The sequence below is a fragment of the Ochlerotatus camptorhynchus genome, unplaced genomic scaffold (genome assembly GCF_037179485.1).
Source record: "Ochlerotatus camptorhynchus isolate MF236.1 unplaced genomic scaffold, CSIRO-AGI_Acam_v1.1 ptg000361l, whole genome shotgun sequence".
Lineage (NCBI taxonomy): Eukaryota > Metazoa > Arthropoda > Insecta > Diptera > Culicidae > Ochlerotatus > Ochlerotatus camptorhynchus.
In genome coordinates this window covers 207,034-221,303 of record NW_027040849.1, presented here as the reverse complement: position 1 = coordinate 221,303, position 14,270 = coordinate 207,034, and the positions used below count along the sequence as shown (strand labels likewise).

The 14,270-nt window shown below is 43.0% G+C and overlaps 3 protein-coding genes across 4 annotated transcripts in view; 2 read left to right on the top strand and 1 right to left on the bottom strand.

Annotated features, from left to right (window-relative positions):
* Window positions 1-14,270, bottom strand: part of Dg (Dystroglycan) — a 542,469-nt gene that overhangs the window by 421,781 nt on the left and 106,418 nt on the right. The gene's annotated exons all lie outside the window — the stretch shown is intronic.
* LOC135709555 (uncharacterized) lies at window positions 863-3,469 on the top strand. The gene has a single exon (XM_065231948.1). The coding sequence runs from the start codon at window positions 863-865 to the stop codon at window positions 3,467-3,469; it is 2,607 nt and encodes an 868-aa protein (XP_065088020.1).
* Window positions 4,940-5,458, top strand: LOC135709554 (uncharacterized). The gene has a single exon (XM_065231947.1). It carries the CDS (start codon window positions 4,940-4,942, stop codon window positions 5,456-5,458), a length of 519 nt encoding a protein of 172 aa, XP_065088019.1.

Genomic DNA, 14,270 nt, shown 5'->3' with positions numbered 1-14,270 from the left:
GCGGTACAATTGCTCTGTTGGATAGCGCCATTTGTCGTTAGAGAGATCCGTCTACTGTGATTGCACATCTCAACCATAGTGAGGAGACAAATTTGATTAATATCAAGGCACTAAATTGCCTGCTCCCAGGTAAATAGGGTTCCTTTTTTTGTACTCGTTTCGCGCGGTCTACGCGGTCTTTTGATTATAGATCCTTCCATCACTCATCGATATGTCAGCGGCAGAGAGGAAATTGCGCGGTTTGAAGAATCGCAAACGCAGCATTCTCTCATCAATATCGGCGATTGGATCCTTCGTCACCAGTTATCAAGTCGACAGGGATAAGCGCGAAGTACCCGTGCGCTTGGAGAATGTGATCGCTTTGTGGACAGAATTCAACGCTGTACAAGGCGAATTGGAAACGCTAGAAGAAGCTGACGATGTCTTGGATGGATATTTAAAGGAGCGCACAGATGTAGAGCGAATATACTACAAGACGAAGGGTACGTTACTCCAACTAAATCAAAATGACTCGTTGCCCATTACCCGGCCCCATGATATGAATCAAGTGTCCCATGTCAAGCTGCCAGATATTAAATTACCAGTTTTTGATGGGCATTTTGAGAGCTGGCTAAATTTTCACGATTTATTTGAATCCCTCGTGCACACTTCGACTAACTTGTCGACGATTCAAAAAATTTATTATTTACGCTCCTCTTTGGCTGGCGAGGCATTAAAACTCATACAAACGATTCCAATTAGCAACGAACAGTATCCTGTTGCCTGGAATCTGCTCGTGAGCCATTATCAGAACACGCGGCGCTTGAAACGTACTTACGTCCAATCACTTTTCGATTTTCCTTGTATGAAGCGTGAGACAGCTATGGACTTGCACACGCTTATTGACAAGTTCCAAGCCAATGTCAAAATTCTCAAGCAGTTGGGGGAGCAAACTGAACACTGGGATGTGCTACTAATTCACTTGCTCAGTACTCGGTTGGATGCTGTTACGAGACGCGATTGGGAAGAGTATGCAGAGGCAAACGAGACGACCAAGTTTCAGCAGTTGATAGAGTTTCTTCAACGTCGAGTCAATGTGTTGGAAACGGTTAGCGGCAAGTCAGCGGAGATGGCAACACTAGCGAAGAAACATAATCCACCTCGTTCAGCAAATCACGGAGCTTCACAGCAAGCATCGCGCCAATGTCCAGCGTGTTCTAGCCAGCATTCTCTCTACCAGTGTGGAGAATTTTCAAAAATGTCGGTTGACGAGAAGGAGCGTGTAATCCGACGCAATCAGCTTTGCCGAAACTGCCTACGACGAGGCCACTTGGCAAAGGAGTGTTCATCTGAAAGCAGCTGTCGCAAGTGTAGAGGGCGGCACCATACGCAGTTGTGCTATGCCTCAAGATCAGAGGGTAGCAGTCGACCCGCATCCCTCATCCAGCCAAGTCAGCAAAGCAGCAACAACGAACAACTTTCTTCCACCCCAGCGGCACATACTGGCATCACGAGTTGCACTTCCTTGGACAGATCTAGAACGAAGGTGCTGTTAGCTACAGCCATCGTCATCATGGTGGACAACAACGGGATAGAGCATCCGGTACGAGCCTTACTGGATTCAGGCAGCGAATGTTGTTTCGCAACGGAGCGGCTACTCCAGCGAATGAAGGTTCGTCGGTGCAAGGTGAATCTGCCTATTGCAGGGATTGGTGAAGCTGCTACAGAAGTTCACTGCAAGTTCCAGTCCACCATAAAGTCCAGAATCTCCAACTATGTTGCCACAATCGAAGCCTTCGTCCTACCGAGGATCACCGTAGACCTTCCATCAATTTCCGTTGACGCCTCTAGATGGTCGCTTCCAACGGGAATTCAGTTAGCAGATCCATCTTTCTATCAATCCGGAGTTATTGATGTTGTGCTGGGAGCGGAGGTGTTTTTCGATCTCTTCAGCGTAGCAGGTCGCATTCCATTGGGCGAGTCTCTTCCGTGCCTCGTGAATTCAGTCTTTGGTTGGGTGATTAGCGGCAAAACTTCTCAAGAACATTCAAGATCACCCATTGTCTGCAACGTAGCTACTACTGCCGAAATACAACGCAACATGGAGCGGTTTTGGGCCATCGAGGATGATTCGGGAGTTGTACACTCCCCGGCTGAAGCCTACTGCGAGAAATTCTTTTCTGACACGGTCTTTCGCTGCGAAGATGGACGGTATATGGTGCGCATACCGTTCAAAGAAGAGGTTTTGAAGAAGTTGGAGAACAATAAACGCACTGCACTTCACCGCTTCCGTTTGCTCGAGAATCGCCTGGGACGAGATCCAAAGCTAGCTATAGAATACAAGAAATTCATGGAAGAATACGAGAAGTTAGGACATATGAAGCGAATCGACGAGTCTGAGGCAGCATCTGGGCTTGCATACTTTCTACCTCACCATCCAGTCATTCGCGAAGACAGCAGCACCACCAAGGTCCGCGTCGTATTTGATGCCTCGTGCAAGAGTGTTAGTGGAGTTTCCTTTAACGATGCCATGCTGGTTGGTCCAATCGTTCAGGAGGACTTGAGAGCTATCACGATGCGATCTCGCATGCATCCAATAATGCTTATCGCCGACATCGCCAAAATGTATCGGCAAATTCTGCTGTTTCTTGAAGACTGTCGATTTCATTTGATTTTCTGGCGCCAATCACCAGAAGAACCGATCCAAATCTATAAATTGAAGACTGTGACCTACGGCACTGCTTCAGCACCGTATTTAGCCACTAGAGTGTTGAAGCAGATCGCACAGGATGAAAGCTCAAATTTCCCGCTCGCAGCAAGCGCAGCCAGCGAAGATTTTTACGTAGATGACTTCTTTTCCGGAGCAAGTACTGTCGCCGAAGCCATTGAACTGCGAAAGCAGATGGACGCCATGTTGAATTCAGCTGGGATGCAACTTCGGAAATGGGCGAGTAACTGTCCGGAAGTGCTTGATGGAATTCCTCCAGAGAATCGAGCGTTAAAACCTCTGGTGAACTTCGATAAAAATCAGTCAATAAAAACTCTTGGCCTGCATTGGGAGCCGTGCTCCGACCAGTTAAAATACATTGTTCCCGAAGCTGCCGTCGACGCTGATACAATAATTACGAAGCGCAGTTCTCTTTCCTGCATAGCCAAGTTGTTTGACCCACTCGGTTTGGTAGGACCTGTTGTAGTCGTTGCCAAAGTTTTTATGCAATCGTTATGGGGTCTTAAGGATGACAACGACAAGCCGTACGACTGGGACAAGGAATTGCCAGAAGATATGAAACGCCGTTGGATCGAATACTGCTCCGAACTGCCTCGTTTGAATGACTTGCGTATCAACCGATTCATTTTGCTCCCTGATTCTATCTCTGCCGAACTCCATTTCTTCTCGGACGCCTCTTTAGCTGCGTATGGAACATGTGCGTACATCAGATCAACGAACGCTTTGGGGGAAGTAAAGGTTGCTCTGCTCACGTCTCGATAGAAGGTGGCACCACTCAAGCAACAAAGCATTCCACGTTTGGAGCTGTGTGGTGCATTGTTAGCTGCTGAACTCTATCGTAAGGTATCCGCTGCACTACGAATCACATCCAAAGCGTACTTCTGGGTTGATTCAACAACTGTTCTATGTTGGCTCAAGGCAAAAACACCGTCAACCTGGTCCACTTTCGTTGGCAATCGCGTTTCAAAAATCCAGCAAATGACAGAAAACTGTAAATGGAACCATGTCGCTGGTTGTGAGAATCCTGCTGACATCATTTCCAGAGGAATAGCAGCAGGAGATTTTCTCCAGTGTAAACAGTGGTGGGAAGGTCCTCCATGGCTTCAAAACGACAAAGAATCGTGGAAAGTTCAAGTTAATGAAGCCATAGATTCAGAAGCCGAAAGGGAAGCAAGGAAAACATCACTCGCTACCGCATCTCCTTCGATTACTTTCGTCGAAGAGTACATCGGTCGGTTCTCCAACTATCAGCACATGCTACGGATTACTGCCTACTGGAGGCGGTACTTCAGAAATCTACATCTAGCAAAATTTGAACGAGTCGTCTCATCACCGCTTTCTACTTCGGAAATTCGTAGCGCCGAATTAGCTCTTGTGCGACTGGTGCAGAAGGACGCTTTTCCGGCAGAATTGAAAGCTGTGAAAGCAAATCAAACAGTTCCAACTCATTCTCGGCTCCGTTGGTTCCATCCGATGATCGATTCCGACGACATTTTACGAATAGGTGGACGAATAGATCGTTCTTCCCAACCTTTCGATTCGCGACATCAAATTCTGCTCCCAGGATCACATCCGTTTACAACGCTTCTTGTTCGATGTCTGCACGAACGTCTTCTTCACGCAGCAGTGCAGCTTCTTACCAACACCATCCGACTACGATTCTGGATCTTAGGAGGCAGAAATACTACCCGTCGCATTGTTCATAACTGCGTTACGTGCGTACGAGCAAAGCCCAAAGCCATCGAGCAGTTCATGGCCGAACTTCCCTCGCAGCGTGTCACTGCTTCACGGCCATTCTCCGTCGTTGGTATCGACTTTTGGGGGCCGATCTATCTCAAACCTCGTCACCGTAGAGACGCACCAACAAAAGCCTACGTTTCAGTGTTCGTGTGCTTCAGCACAAAGGCCGTTCACTTAGAACTTGTTGGTGATCTGAGTACGGCGAAATTTCTCCAAGCTTTCCGTCGTTTCGTTTCTCGTCGCGGTCTGTGCGCAGATGTATACACTGACAACGGCAAGAATTTCGTCGGTGCCGCTAACGAGCTTCGAAGACTGTTGCGCTCCGAAGACTTTCGCCACTCCATCGCCAGTGAATGTTCGACTTCAGGAATCCGCTGGCATTTCAATCCTCCTCGTGGATCCCATTTTGGAGGTCTATGGGAAGCAGCGATCAAGTCAGCGCAAAAACACTTTGTCCGTGTGCTTGGTGACCGAAAACTAGCCTTTGACGATATGGAGACACTTCTCGTACAAATCGAAGGCTGCCTCAACTCTCGCCCGTTGACCAAACTCTCCGACGACCCATCGGATTTGCAGGCTCTAACGCCGGGTCATTTCATCGTCGGATCCTCGCTACAGTCTGTTCCAGACATCGACTACGAGTCTATTCCGATGAATCGGCTTCACCAATGGCAGCAGATCCAGAAAATGCTTCAGGATGTCTGGAAACGCTGGCACGTAGAATATCTGCAAGCACTGCAACCTCGCAGCAAATGGATAAAACCACCAATAGAGCTAAAGAAGAATCAAGTCGTCGTCATCGTGGACGAGAATCAACCACCAATGCGTTGGCCTATCGCTCGAATCCACGAGCTCCACCCAGGTCAAGATGGCGTTGTCCGCGTCGTCACACTGCAGACTGGCTCCAGTTTGCTTACACGCCCAACTTCAAAGATCTGTGTTCTACCCATACCACCACCCAACGACGACCAAACGACCACATCAGAAGAGCCGCCCGCGCGGTCTAGCTAGAGGTTTCCTTTTTGGATCAACCTGGCAACGTCGGTTTCAGCAAGCTGATCAACCTTACACCGATACTCAATAGCCGCATTCAAATCAATACAAGGCTCTCATACCGGAGGGTCCAGGTGAGGATCTGTCCATATCTTTTACTTCAGTAGAAAAGGCCTACCGGATCTCTTATTTCTTTGCATGTCTACGATTATCTGATAATCAACGTCCCGTCGAAGTCCAGAAATAGTTATTTCTGCAGAGGGCAGGATGTTCGACACCATCAATACGTCTGTCCTCGAATCTGTGACCGATGAACGCTCCACCACCAACTTAGCAACACAACGCAATGGACAATCACCGATCGATATCCCACACATCGACTGTACGGAACATACCACTGTTCGCGATGTCATCTCTCTACAGCATCCGCACCGAAGGGAAAACCAATACACCATAGGACGAGTCAGTGCACATCAATCCACCGTCGCAGCTGGGTGCGTAGCCCACAAATTCATCGCGCCGACAATCTATGTCGCCATCTTCGGCAAACGATGAAGATAATCAATTATTTGTTTAGTGTTTAGTTAAGTTACAAAAATAAACTTTGATTAAATGAGTGTAGTGTAATTTAAGAAAAATAAACTGTGTTTTGTGCATGCAATATTGTTAGTTGTGAAACTTTAACCCGAAGAACACTCGGTCGCTGGATATGTTTTCGGCAATGAGCCTAGCAAAACAATTATTCCTCTGAAAAAGGAACAATGATGACTTTTCAAAAAATATTTTATTTCGAGCAGTATTTATTCCAAAAACAATTACAGTTCTTTCCCGATTTTGTCAGCTCCCGATTTCGTCTACCCCCGATTTTGTCTACCCCTGATTTTGTCAGCCTGCAGATTTCACTACATTTTTGAGTTTTTAAACATGAATTCTCAAATTCTACACTATGACTAATTGTTATTCTTACACTTCACTGTAATCTGAATGTTAGGGGAAGCGGGGGTAAAATGTGCATACGAGGTAAAATTAACAATTGACGATTTTAAGTGCTTTTTCATTCAAATACCAATCAATTCAACGTACAGGTCTTTCATCCAATGTACCTTTTACATTTTAATTAATTTACATTAATATAATATACTCCTACTATTATTTGTTTTCAATTGCTGTTTGCTTTAAAAATCATTTTTACCACGGAAAACCTGTCTATTTTTTGCAATTGTAATAATAACATTGCTTTATAGTCAGCAACATTTATTCATAGAGAATAAAAATGAGCATTAAATATTGCATTGAATTGAACAATAAAGTTTTGATTAAATTTCGTCATCGCTTATTCTCGAATTCAACGGAGATAAATAACATCGTCAATTGAAAGGGACAATGCTTCAACTTAATTAGCCCTATAAGCTTTTGGTTTGGATTGTCGGAGAGGCAGTTTGGATTCCGGAAACGGAGATCAACGGTGGGTGCAATTCGGACAATGGTCGAGACAGTCTAGAAGGCGTCCAAACCGAAGCGAAGAGGAGATCGATATTGCACCGTGGTAACGATCGACGCCAAGAATGCGTTCAACAGCGCAGCTGAAAAGCCATTGCCAAAGCGCTGCATAGAATGAAGGTCCCCGACTACCTGTGCAGGATTCTGAGGAGTTACTTCCAGAGCCTGGTTCTGGTCTGAGCGAAGGCAAGCGGTGTGACTCACCTGCTCGTGAGTGACTGAATGTTTTTGTTTGCTCTTTCATTGCCTAGTCCTTTACCGTTTGGTACAAACGGTCTGCACAGCGCAATGGATTGAATAGTCCAGAGCTTTCACACTCAGCCTTAGCAGTCAATAATTTTACGCTCTGCCTGGGAGTGATGATCGATGACCGACTAAACTTCAACAGCCACGTCGAATATGTCTGTGAGAATGCTTGGAAGGCCATCAACACAATAGCTAGAATCATGCTGAACAACTCTATTCCCAGCAATATCAAGAGGCGTCTTCTGGCTAGATAATGAGGTATGGAGGTCCAGCCTGGTTTGCAGCACTGGAAACGAAGTAGAACCAAAGGAAACTGAGCAGTACGTTCCGGCTCATGGCAATGCGAGTCGTGAGTGCGTACAGAACCATCTCATCGGAAGCAGTATGCGCTATCGCCGGAATGATCCCTATCGGCATCACCCGATGGAGGACAGCGAGTGCTACAGTCGGAGAGAAGCCGGTAGAGTACGGAAAGTGGCGGAAGCAGAGTCTTTGGCATAGTGGCAATATGAGTGGAATACGGTGGATAGCGGTAGATGTACACATAGGTTATTACCGATTCTTTTGACCTAGGTGAACAGAAAACACGGAGAAGTCAACCACCACCGGACGCAGTTCCTGTCTGGCCACGGCTGCTTTAGGAAATACCTGCATCGGTGTGGACACGCAGCGTCATCCCTCTGCCCGGAGTGTGGCAACGTGGATGAAACGCCGGAGCATGTGGTCTTCGACTGTCCAAGGTGCGAGGCAGTGTTAAGGGAGATGGCTATCCTTAACGTGGAGAATGTCGTCGATGAAATGTGTCCCGAGGAAGGCACTTGGAATGGAGAGATGAGCAGCGATCTAGCAACGCCAGCTAGCACTGAGAGTATGAGAAGTGCCAGCCCCCTCGAAGTAGTCGCTTCAGTGTGGTCCCGGGGGATCCAGGCAGAGGAGAGAGTAAGGAATGGGTTTTAGTGGAGCTACACTAGGCAACTAGTGGATACCACCCCGTGCCAACTTCAATACAGGTCTGGCTTTTTGAACTTCTCCCCCACCCCATTTTCTCTGCTTTGATACTGATTTCATTATCGTCAAAGGAAAATTGATTCAATAATTTTAATTATTTGATGGTTTAGAAGAGTTTTATCAAATAAAAGCCGTATGTAACGTAATGCAATATCACACGCAAGATTCCATTTGAAGCCAGGCACACAACAAAAACATTATATCTAATGCATAATTGGATTCATTTTGATTTAATTTTACATGACTGTTTTAGATTTTACTGAAACACATTTAATATTCCATCATATACGATATAATTTTACATGCACTCAACGTAAAATGTGTTTACCGCAGCGTTTGACGTTTGTCGTTTTGATTTGTTGCCACCATGATAGAAGCGCATAAATAATAAAAACAGAGTTCCCCTTTATTCAGGAGATTTTCAGCCGCAGGCTGGTTCATCTTCGGGAATAGAGAATCGCATGTTAAAATTAAAAAATCTCACCGGAATTGTCCGAGAAAAGAAGCTTTTCTTGAAATCCACCGCTACCAGATATCGGATGAGGTGCCGAAAGTTACCGTTCCAGTGGTTGGTGGTGATGGACCTACAGGAAACTGAAGGGTTTATTTGATAGGCTTGTTTCAAGATACCTATTCGTGTGCCATTCATGCATTGTTCTTAATTGAAAAAGTGTGTTGCTATGAATAAATTAAAAAAAGTCATGGAGTGTAATTCATTCAGAATCATCCGAAAACATAATGTTATTCATAACCTCAAAATTGTGCCGCATGTGTCAAGATTACGTGAGGATTGAATTTTACAGAACCGAAGCATGTAAATTTCATTTATGAAAAAATCAACTTGTAAATTTGCAAGTTAATGTAGAAATACGTTATATATCATGCTGTCTTTTTGTTACATGCAGTTTAATGTAATATTACACGTTTACTTATAACTGTGTAGGATGTATCTTTTAGTGAGCGATATTCATCTGTATACTTTGGTGCAATAAGACCACATGAAAAGCGCACACAGAAAAAAGTTCTGAGTTTTAAGTGTCGCGTAAAATCTCCTCTTGTTTAATTATGAGCTATAGTTGGCGTAACCATCGAAATTGCTTATAAGCATCCTTATAATATTGCAGATTTACGCAATATTACGCTTAAATTTGTGTGAAATATCATGTAAAATTACGCCAAATCTAGCGTTAATAACATGTGCGCTATATATCGCAGAAATTTACATTAATTTTTCATACGGTGCAGAACACTAGAAAATATGTTCAAAAAGGGGACTGTTAAAATAGGATCATTACTCACGAGAAAACATGGGACACTGTATTTTACTTTTTTCCTATTCATTCGGTCCAAAACATCCAATTCGCAAATTGAAAAAATACACATCCCAAAACACAGACAAAACTCAATAAAAACCCAATCCAGCGAACAAAATGCATCAATTCCATCCCATCATTGCAGGATCCCAAAAGAACAACACCAATATCCATTCAATCAGACTGACCTTGAAATCGATTCCTCCGTATGCAGCCCGAGGGAACCATTCGTTTGTGTAAATAACATAGTACACTACACATGTACATTTATCCGCTGCAAGATAACATGGCTAGTAAAAATCAATATCCCTGTGCACGATGCAAAACCATCACCTCCAGCTAGAGATACAGTCAATACAAATGGACCCTTTTCTACCGAATGAACCATCAGGCTGAAACTGTTACCATAGAAACCGCTACATTTGGCAGTGCGTGTAACTGCAATATATTCGTTCGGCATACGAGGCACGTTCAAAGACGGGTGGAAAGTAAAACAACGCTGCTGGTGGATTTATTTTTCTGTTTATGTCCTAGGGTGGAATTCTACTTCGGCATAAGCGCTCATTTCCGTCATACCGAGCAGAAATATCAAATACGGGAAATGGCTCTAATGTTGGCCTTTTGATCTAAAATTGGACTCATCGCTAAAAAGCTGCTATTTATCAATTTTATCTAGATGAATGCGTCATTGGGACGGTACTATTGGATATTTGTGGTCGCTATTGGAAATTTATTCGAATGCTGAATTTATGTATGGGGTATTTAGGCTGTAATCCATTTCCCCTATATCAATGATTTTGACGTGAACGAATCCATCATACTTTTGGTACGATAGTTTAATTCGGATACTACAATGCAATGTGTGGTTGGATTTATTACATCCTCTGCATATGTTTCATATTGAAAAGGCGTTTCATTTTGCAAACAAACCTGATAAGGCCATTTTGTCGCGAACCGAAACCTACACCGTGTCCAATATATTCTCATACACCTTTTCATCTTGTCGTAGTGATGAAGCTACAGTTCATATAGTTTATATGGATTGGTGTAATCTTGCACTGTGTTTACACAAACCATTGACGGTTCTGTTTGCTTATTTTCATTCAGTATCCATCTTTTATCAACGATGAAAGAATTTCGTGCTGTGGTAATAAAAAAGTTTTTGCAAGGAGAGCGCCTTGGCGCTATTTTCAAGAGTTTGCGGAATCTGGGAGTAAAGCGGGATTTTGTGTATCGAACCATTAGAAGGTACCGTGAGACTTCCTCGTTAGATGACCGGAAAAGATCCGGCCGAAGACGTTCAGCTAGAACTGAACGAGTGATTAAGACCGTCAGGGAACGAGTTCGACGAAAATCACAACGCTTTGTACGCAAAATGGCCGCTGATCTCAGTGTCTCAAAATCGACCATGCACAATGTACTCAAGGACCTGGGATGCCAAGCTTTCAAGAAACGTAAAGTTCACGGAGTTTCGGAACCTTCCAAGAAAAAAAGGCTTGAAAGAGCAACTATCCTACTATCGCGGCACGCTGGACGAGACTTTGTCTTTTCCGATGAAAAGTTATTTGTCCTGCAGCAGTCTCACAATCTTCAAAACGACAGGTTGTGTGCGTGTAGGTCCAGGGACATCCAAGATAGGGACAGAAACATTCCACGGTTCCAAAGCACCGCTTCCGTGATGGTATGGGGAGGTATTTGCGTATTCGAGCAAATTTGACCGACTTTTTGGCCAAGGATGAATGGCCTCCCAGTTCACCAGATCTAAACCCCTTGGATTATTTTGTGTGGTCATACATGCTGTCAAAAATAAACGAACACAAGGTGTCCACTTTGGTTCAGTTTAAAGCCGTACTGTAATTGATCCATACTATATTACCTTTCAATAAGCACAACTACTAATAAAATCTGAATAACTGATGTGACATTATCGATGTTTGAATTTGTATGAGAATATATTGGAATGGTGTACATTCGCAAACCTAAAACACAATCGGGTAGAGGAGAATTGGCTCTACCTGTTAATTTTGTTGGTTTGCTTTGGTGGACTTCGGTTCGCGACAACATGGCCTTCCAAGGTTTGTTTACAAAATGAAGTTGAGGCCTTTCGAATTGTTGGTCTTGAAATGTAATGACAATTCTTGCAATACAACTCTACGTAGTGCTTCGCGGTATCAGCACAGTAAATTTTGAATTTAGCTGGGTCTATTTGCTGGGAACAAGAAATTGCAATGAGAATGTTCCGAAGCCTTTTAATCAACTCCAAATCTACTCCTGTGATCTCGAGCTGATTTCAGGATTGGCAAAACATCTGTATTGCCGTCATTGCTGTTGCCAAATCTTCCTGGCTCCGGTTTGTCGACAATCAGACCCATTTTGCTCTTGAAGCTTGCCTGAATTATTTTCTTGTTCGCCTCGGACTACGTTTCAAAACCAGATTTTCTCCAGTGTTGATACGGAAAGTAAAATGCTCCTCCTTACCATGTTGCAATCGGGGTTCAATAGTACTTTCTAGCTGCAGCAGTAACCTTTCAGTGGTTTTATTTAGAATAGCCTGGAGATCAATCTTCACATTGCATTCTGTGACAAAAAATGCGTTTTGTGGGGGCTCTTTTTCGGCTCTTTGTACTTGGTAGTACGGTGGGTACCTGAAATAATAAAACCATTGTAGGTATTTTGCATACAAACTCCTTACTTTAAACTTAATACCTGTCTTTTACTGGTTCCCTAATAATGTTGTTACTATATTTCGTCAGCTTTGCAATCACTAAAATGGACAACGCCTTCTCAGATGTAATTTGAGTGTTTTGGTTTTTTTTTATTAATTACTTTATTTGTACAGGCTCAATCGAATAAACTTTACGGAGCCGAGTTATCATTTTCGTTATACATTATTGATGTCTTATATTTAAAGTTAAAGGAGCTGGACCGGATACTCGCGGTTGTCTCGAGGTTAGTGGAGATTTACAATTTTTTTGGATGGGAAAAGGGAGAAGGAGGTTTGAAATGTGGCTTACGATACAAATGTTTAATTAATCTTAAAACATGAACTTATTTCTATTCATCTTGAAAACAAACATAAAAAACCCACACGTACAAAATACAAACTAAACATAAGGTTAATCAAACTTACAATCTAAGGTTAATATTCTTAAAGTAAACATACATGAGTTTCAGAGTGTTTTGGTTGTTGAGATTAAATTTGCTGCTTTGTAATTTTGGTCGGCTCGCAAACTAATTTCCGCAGCAAAGCTTAATTGATTTGACAAATATTTTGCTTTAATTTCCTCAGTACGGCGCCGCTTCGATCGATCACTGCATTCTTCAAAAGCTTTTTAGCTTTTTCAGATTTTCCTAGCCGCCAAGGTGCATCATATGGTGGTATTGCTTATTCCTCTAACCAATCCAAATATTTCTTTTCAAAGTGGTCACGTTTCCGTTGGGATTGTAGAAATTTTCTGTTGAATACTTTCCAAAACATCTCAAACCCTTTATTCGCATTCGAAGGAAAGCATTTTTCGTGATTCAAATTTAAAATTGTAGAATGCCACCTGAGTAAAAATATCTTTTTTTCATTTCGCACTATCAGCATCCTGCGCAAGTCTGTGCAAGAACAGGCTATGCTCATTTGAAACCTTACATTTTAAACTACCTTTTGCAACTGGTGTCAACCATGGCAAAACCTGGCTTCATAACTTTTTTTTACCTTGGATTTGTTTTCCGTCAATCTTGTTTTCCGTGCTGAGCACCAATGCTACCGACGCTAGGGAGGCAGCTCCCATACCTGGACCCTACCTATCGACCCATCAACTCATGAACCGGGGACCAACGGCTTTACTTCCCTTCCGAAGGAAGGCGTGATCAGAGATGTTATGCCTCAGAACATCCCGGCGGTGCCGACTGGGATTGAACCCAGGCCTGCCGGGGTGAGAGGTTATCACGCTTACCACTACACCACCGGCGCCGCTGGCTTCATAACTTTGAACCTTCATTTTTATGAAAATAATCACTATTTTCTTTAATCAAATAAAGATTTAGGCCTACTAATATAAGATTCTACAAAAATTGAATTAAACAAATTTGTTCTACATTATTTTTAACACAACTTTCTCTCGGACGTCATTACAATCCAAGCTACCGTTAAACCACCAGATGATTATGCCATTTGTGTCGAAAAAATGCGAGGTAACCAACTTCAAAAAGTAACAAAAAATTCAAATTTTCTCATATTGCGTTCAATTTTGGATTCGAACGGGTCAATAGGGTAGAATGTTGGAAAAAATAGAATAGAGGAGGAAATGCAAATTTGCAAATTTTGTATAATGGCCAGCGATTCCCCACTGTGTGACGTTAAATAAAGGAAAGAAGATAAACATTTATAAAATATTTTAAACACCTTCCGGCGACCGCATTATGGAATCTGTTCATGTCGTAAAACATTGCAAGTTCTGCATACTTTTGATGCAAATCTGCAATAGAATCATACATTTTGCGTTTGAGTGTACGCATAATATGAATATTGACATCCATTATTCTCAAAAACAGAAGATGCGTACCTAGCGAATCCGTATGCCACTGTGAATCCATTGACAGTTCAATGTGTTTGAACGGAATTTAAACTCGTATGAAATTGGAATCAAGAAGCAGCGTTAGATTTTTAACAATATTTCAACAATTTGTGATTCGTTAAGGAAGGTAAATAAATTTAGAAATCATCTCTGATAGAAACATTCGTTTTTTTGTTAGTGGTAAACTACGGGTTATGT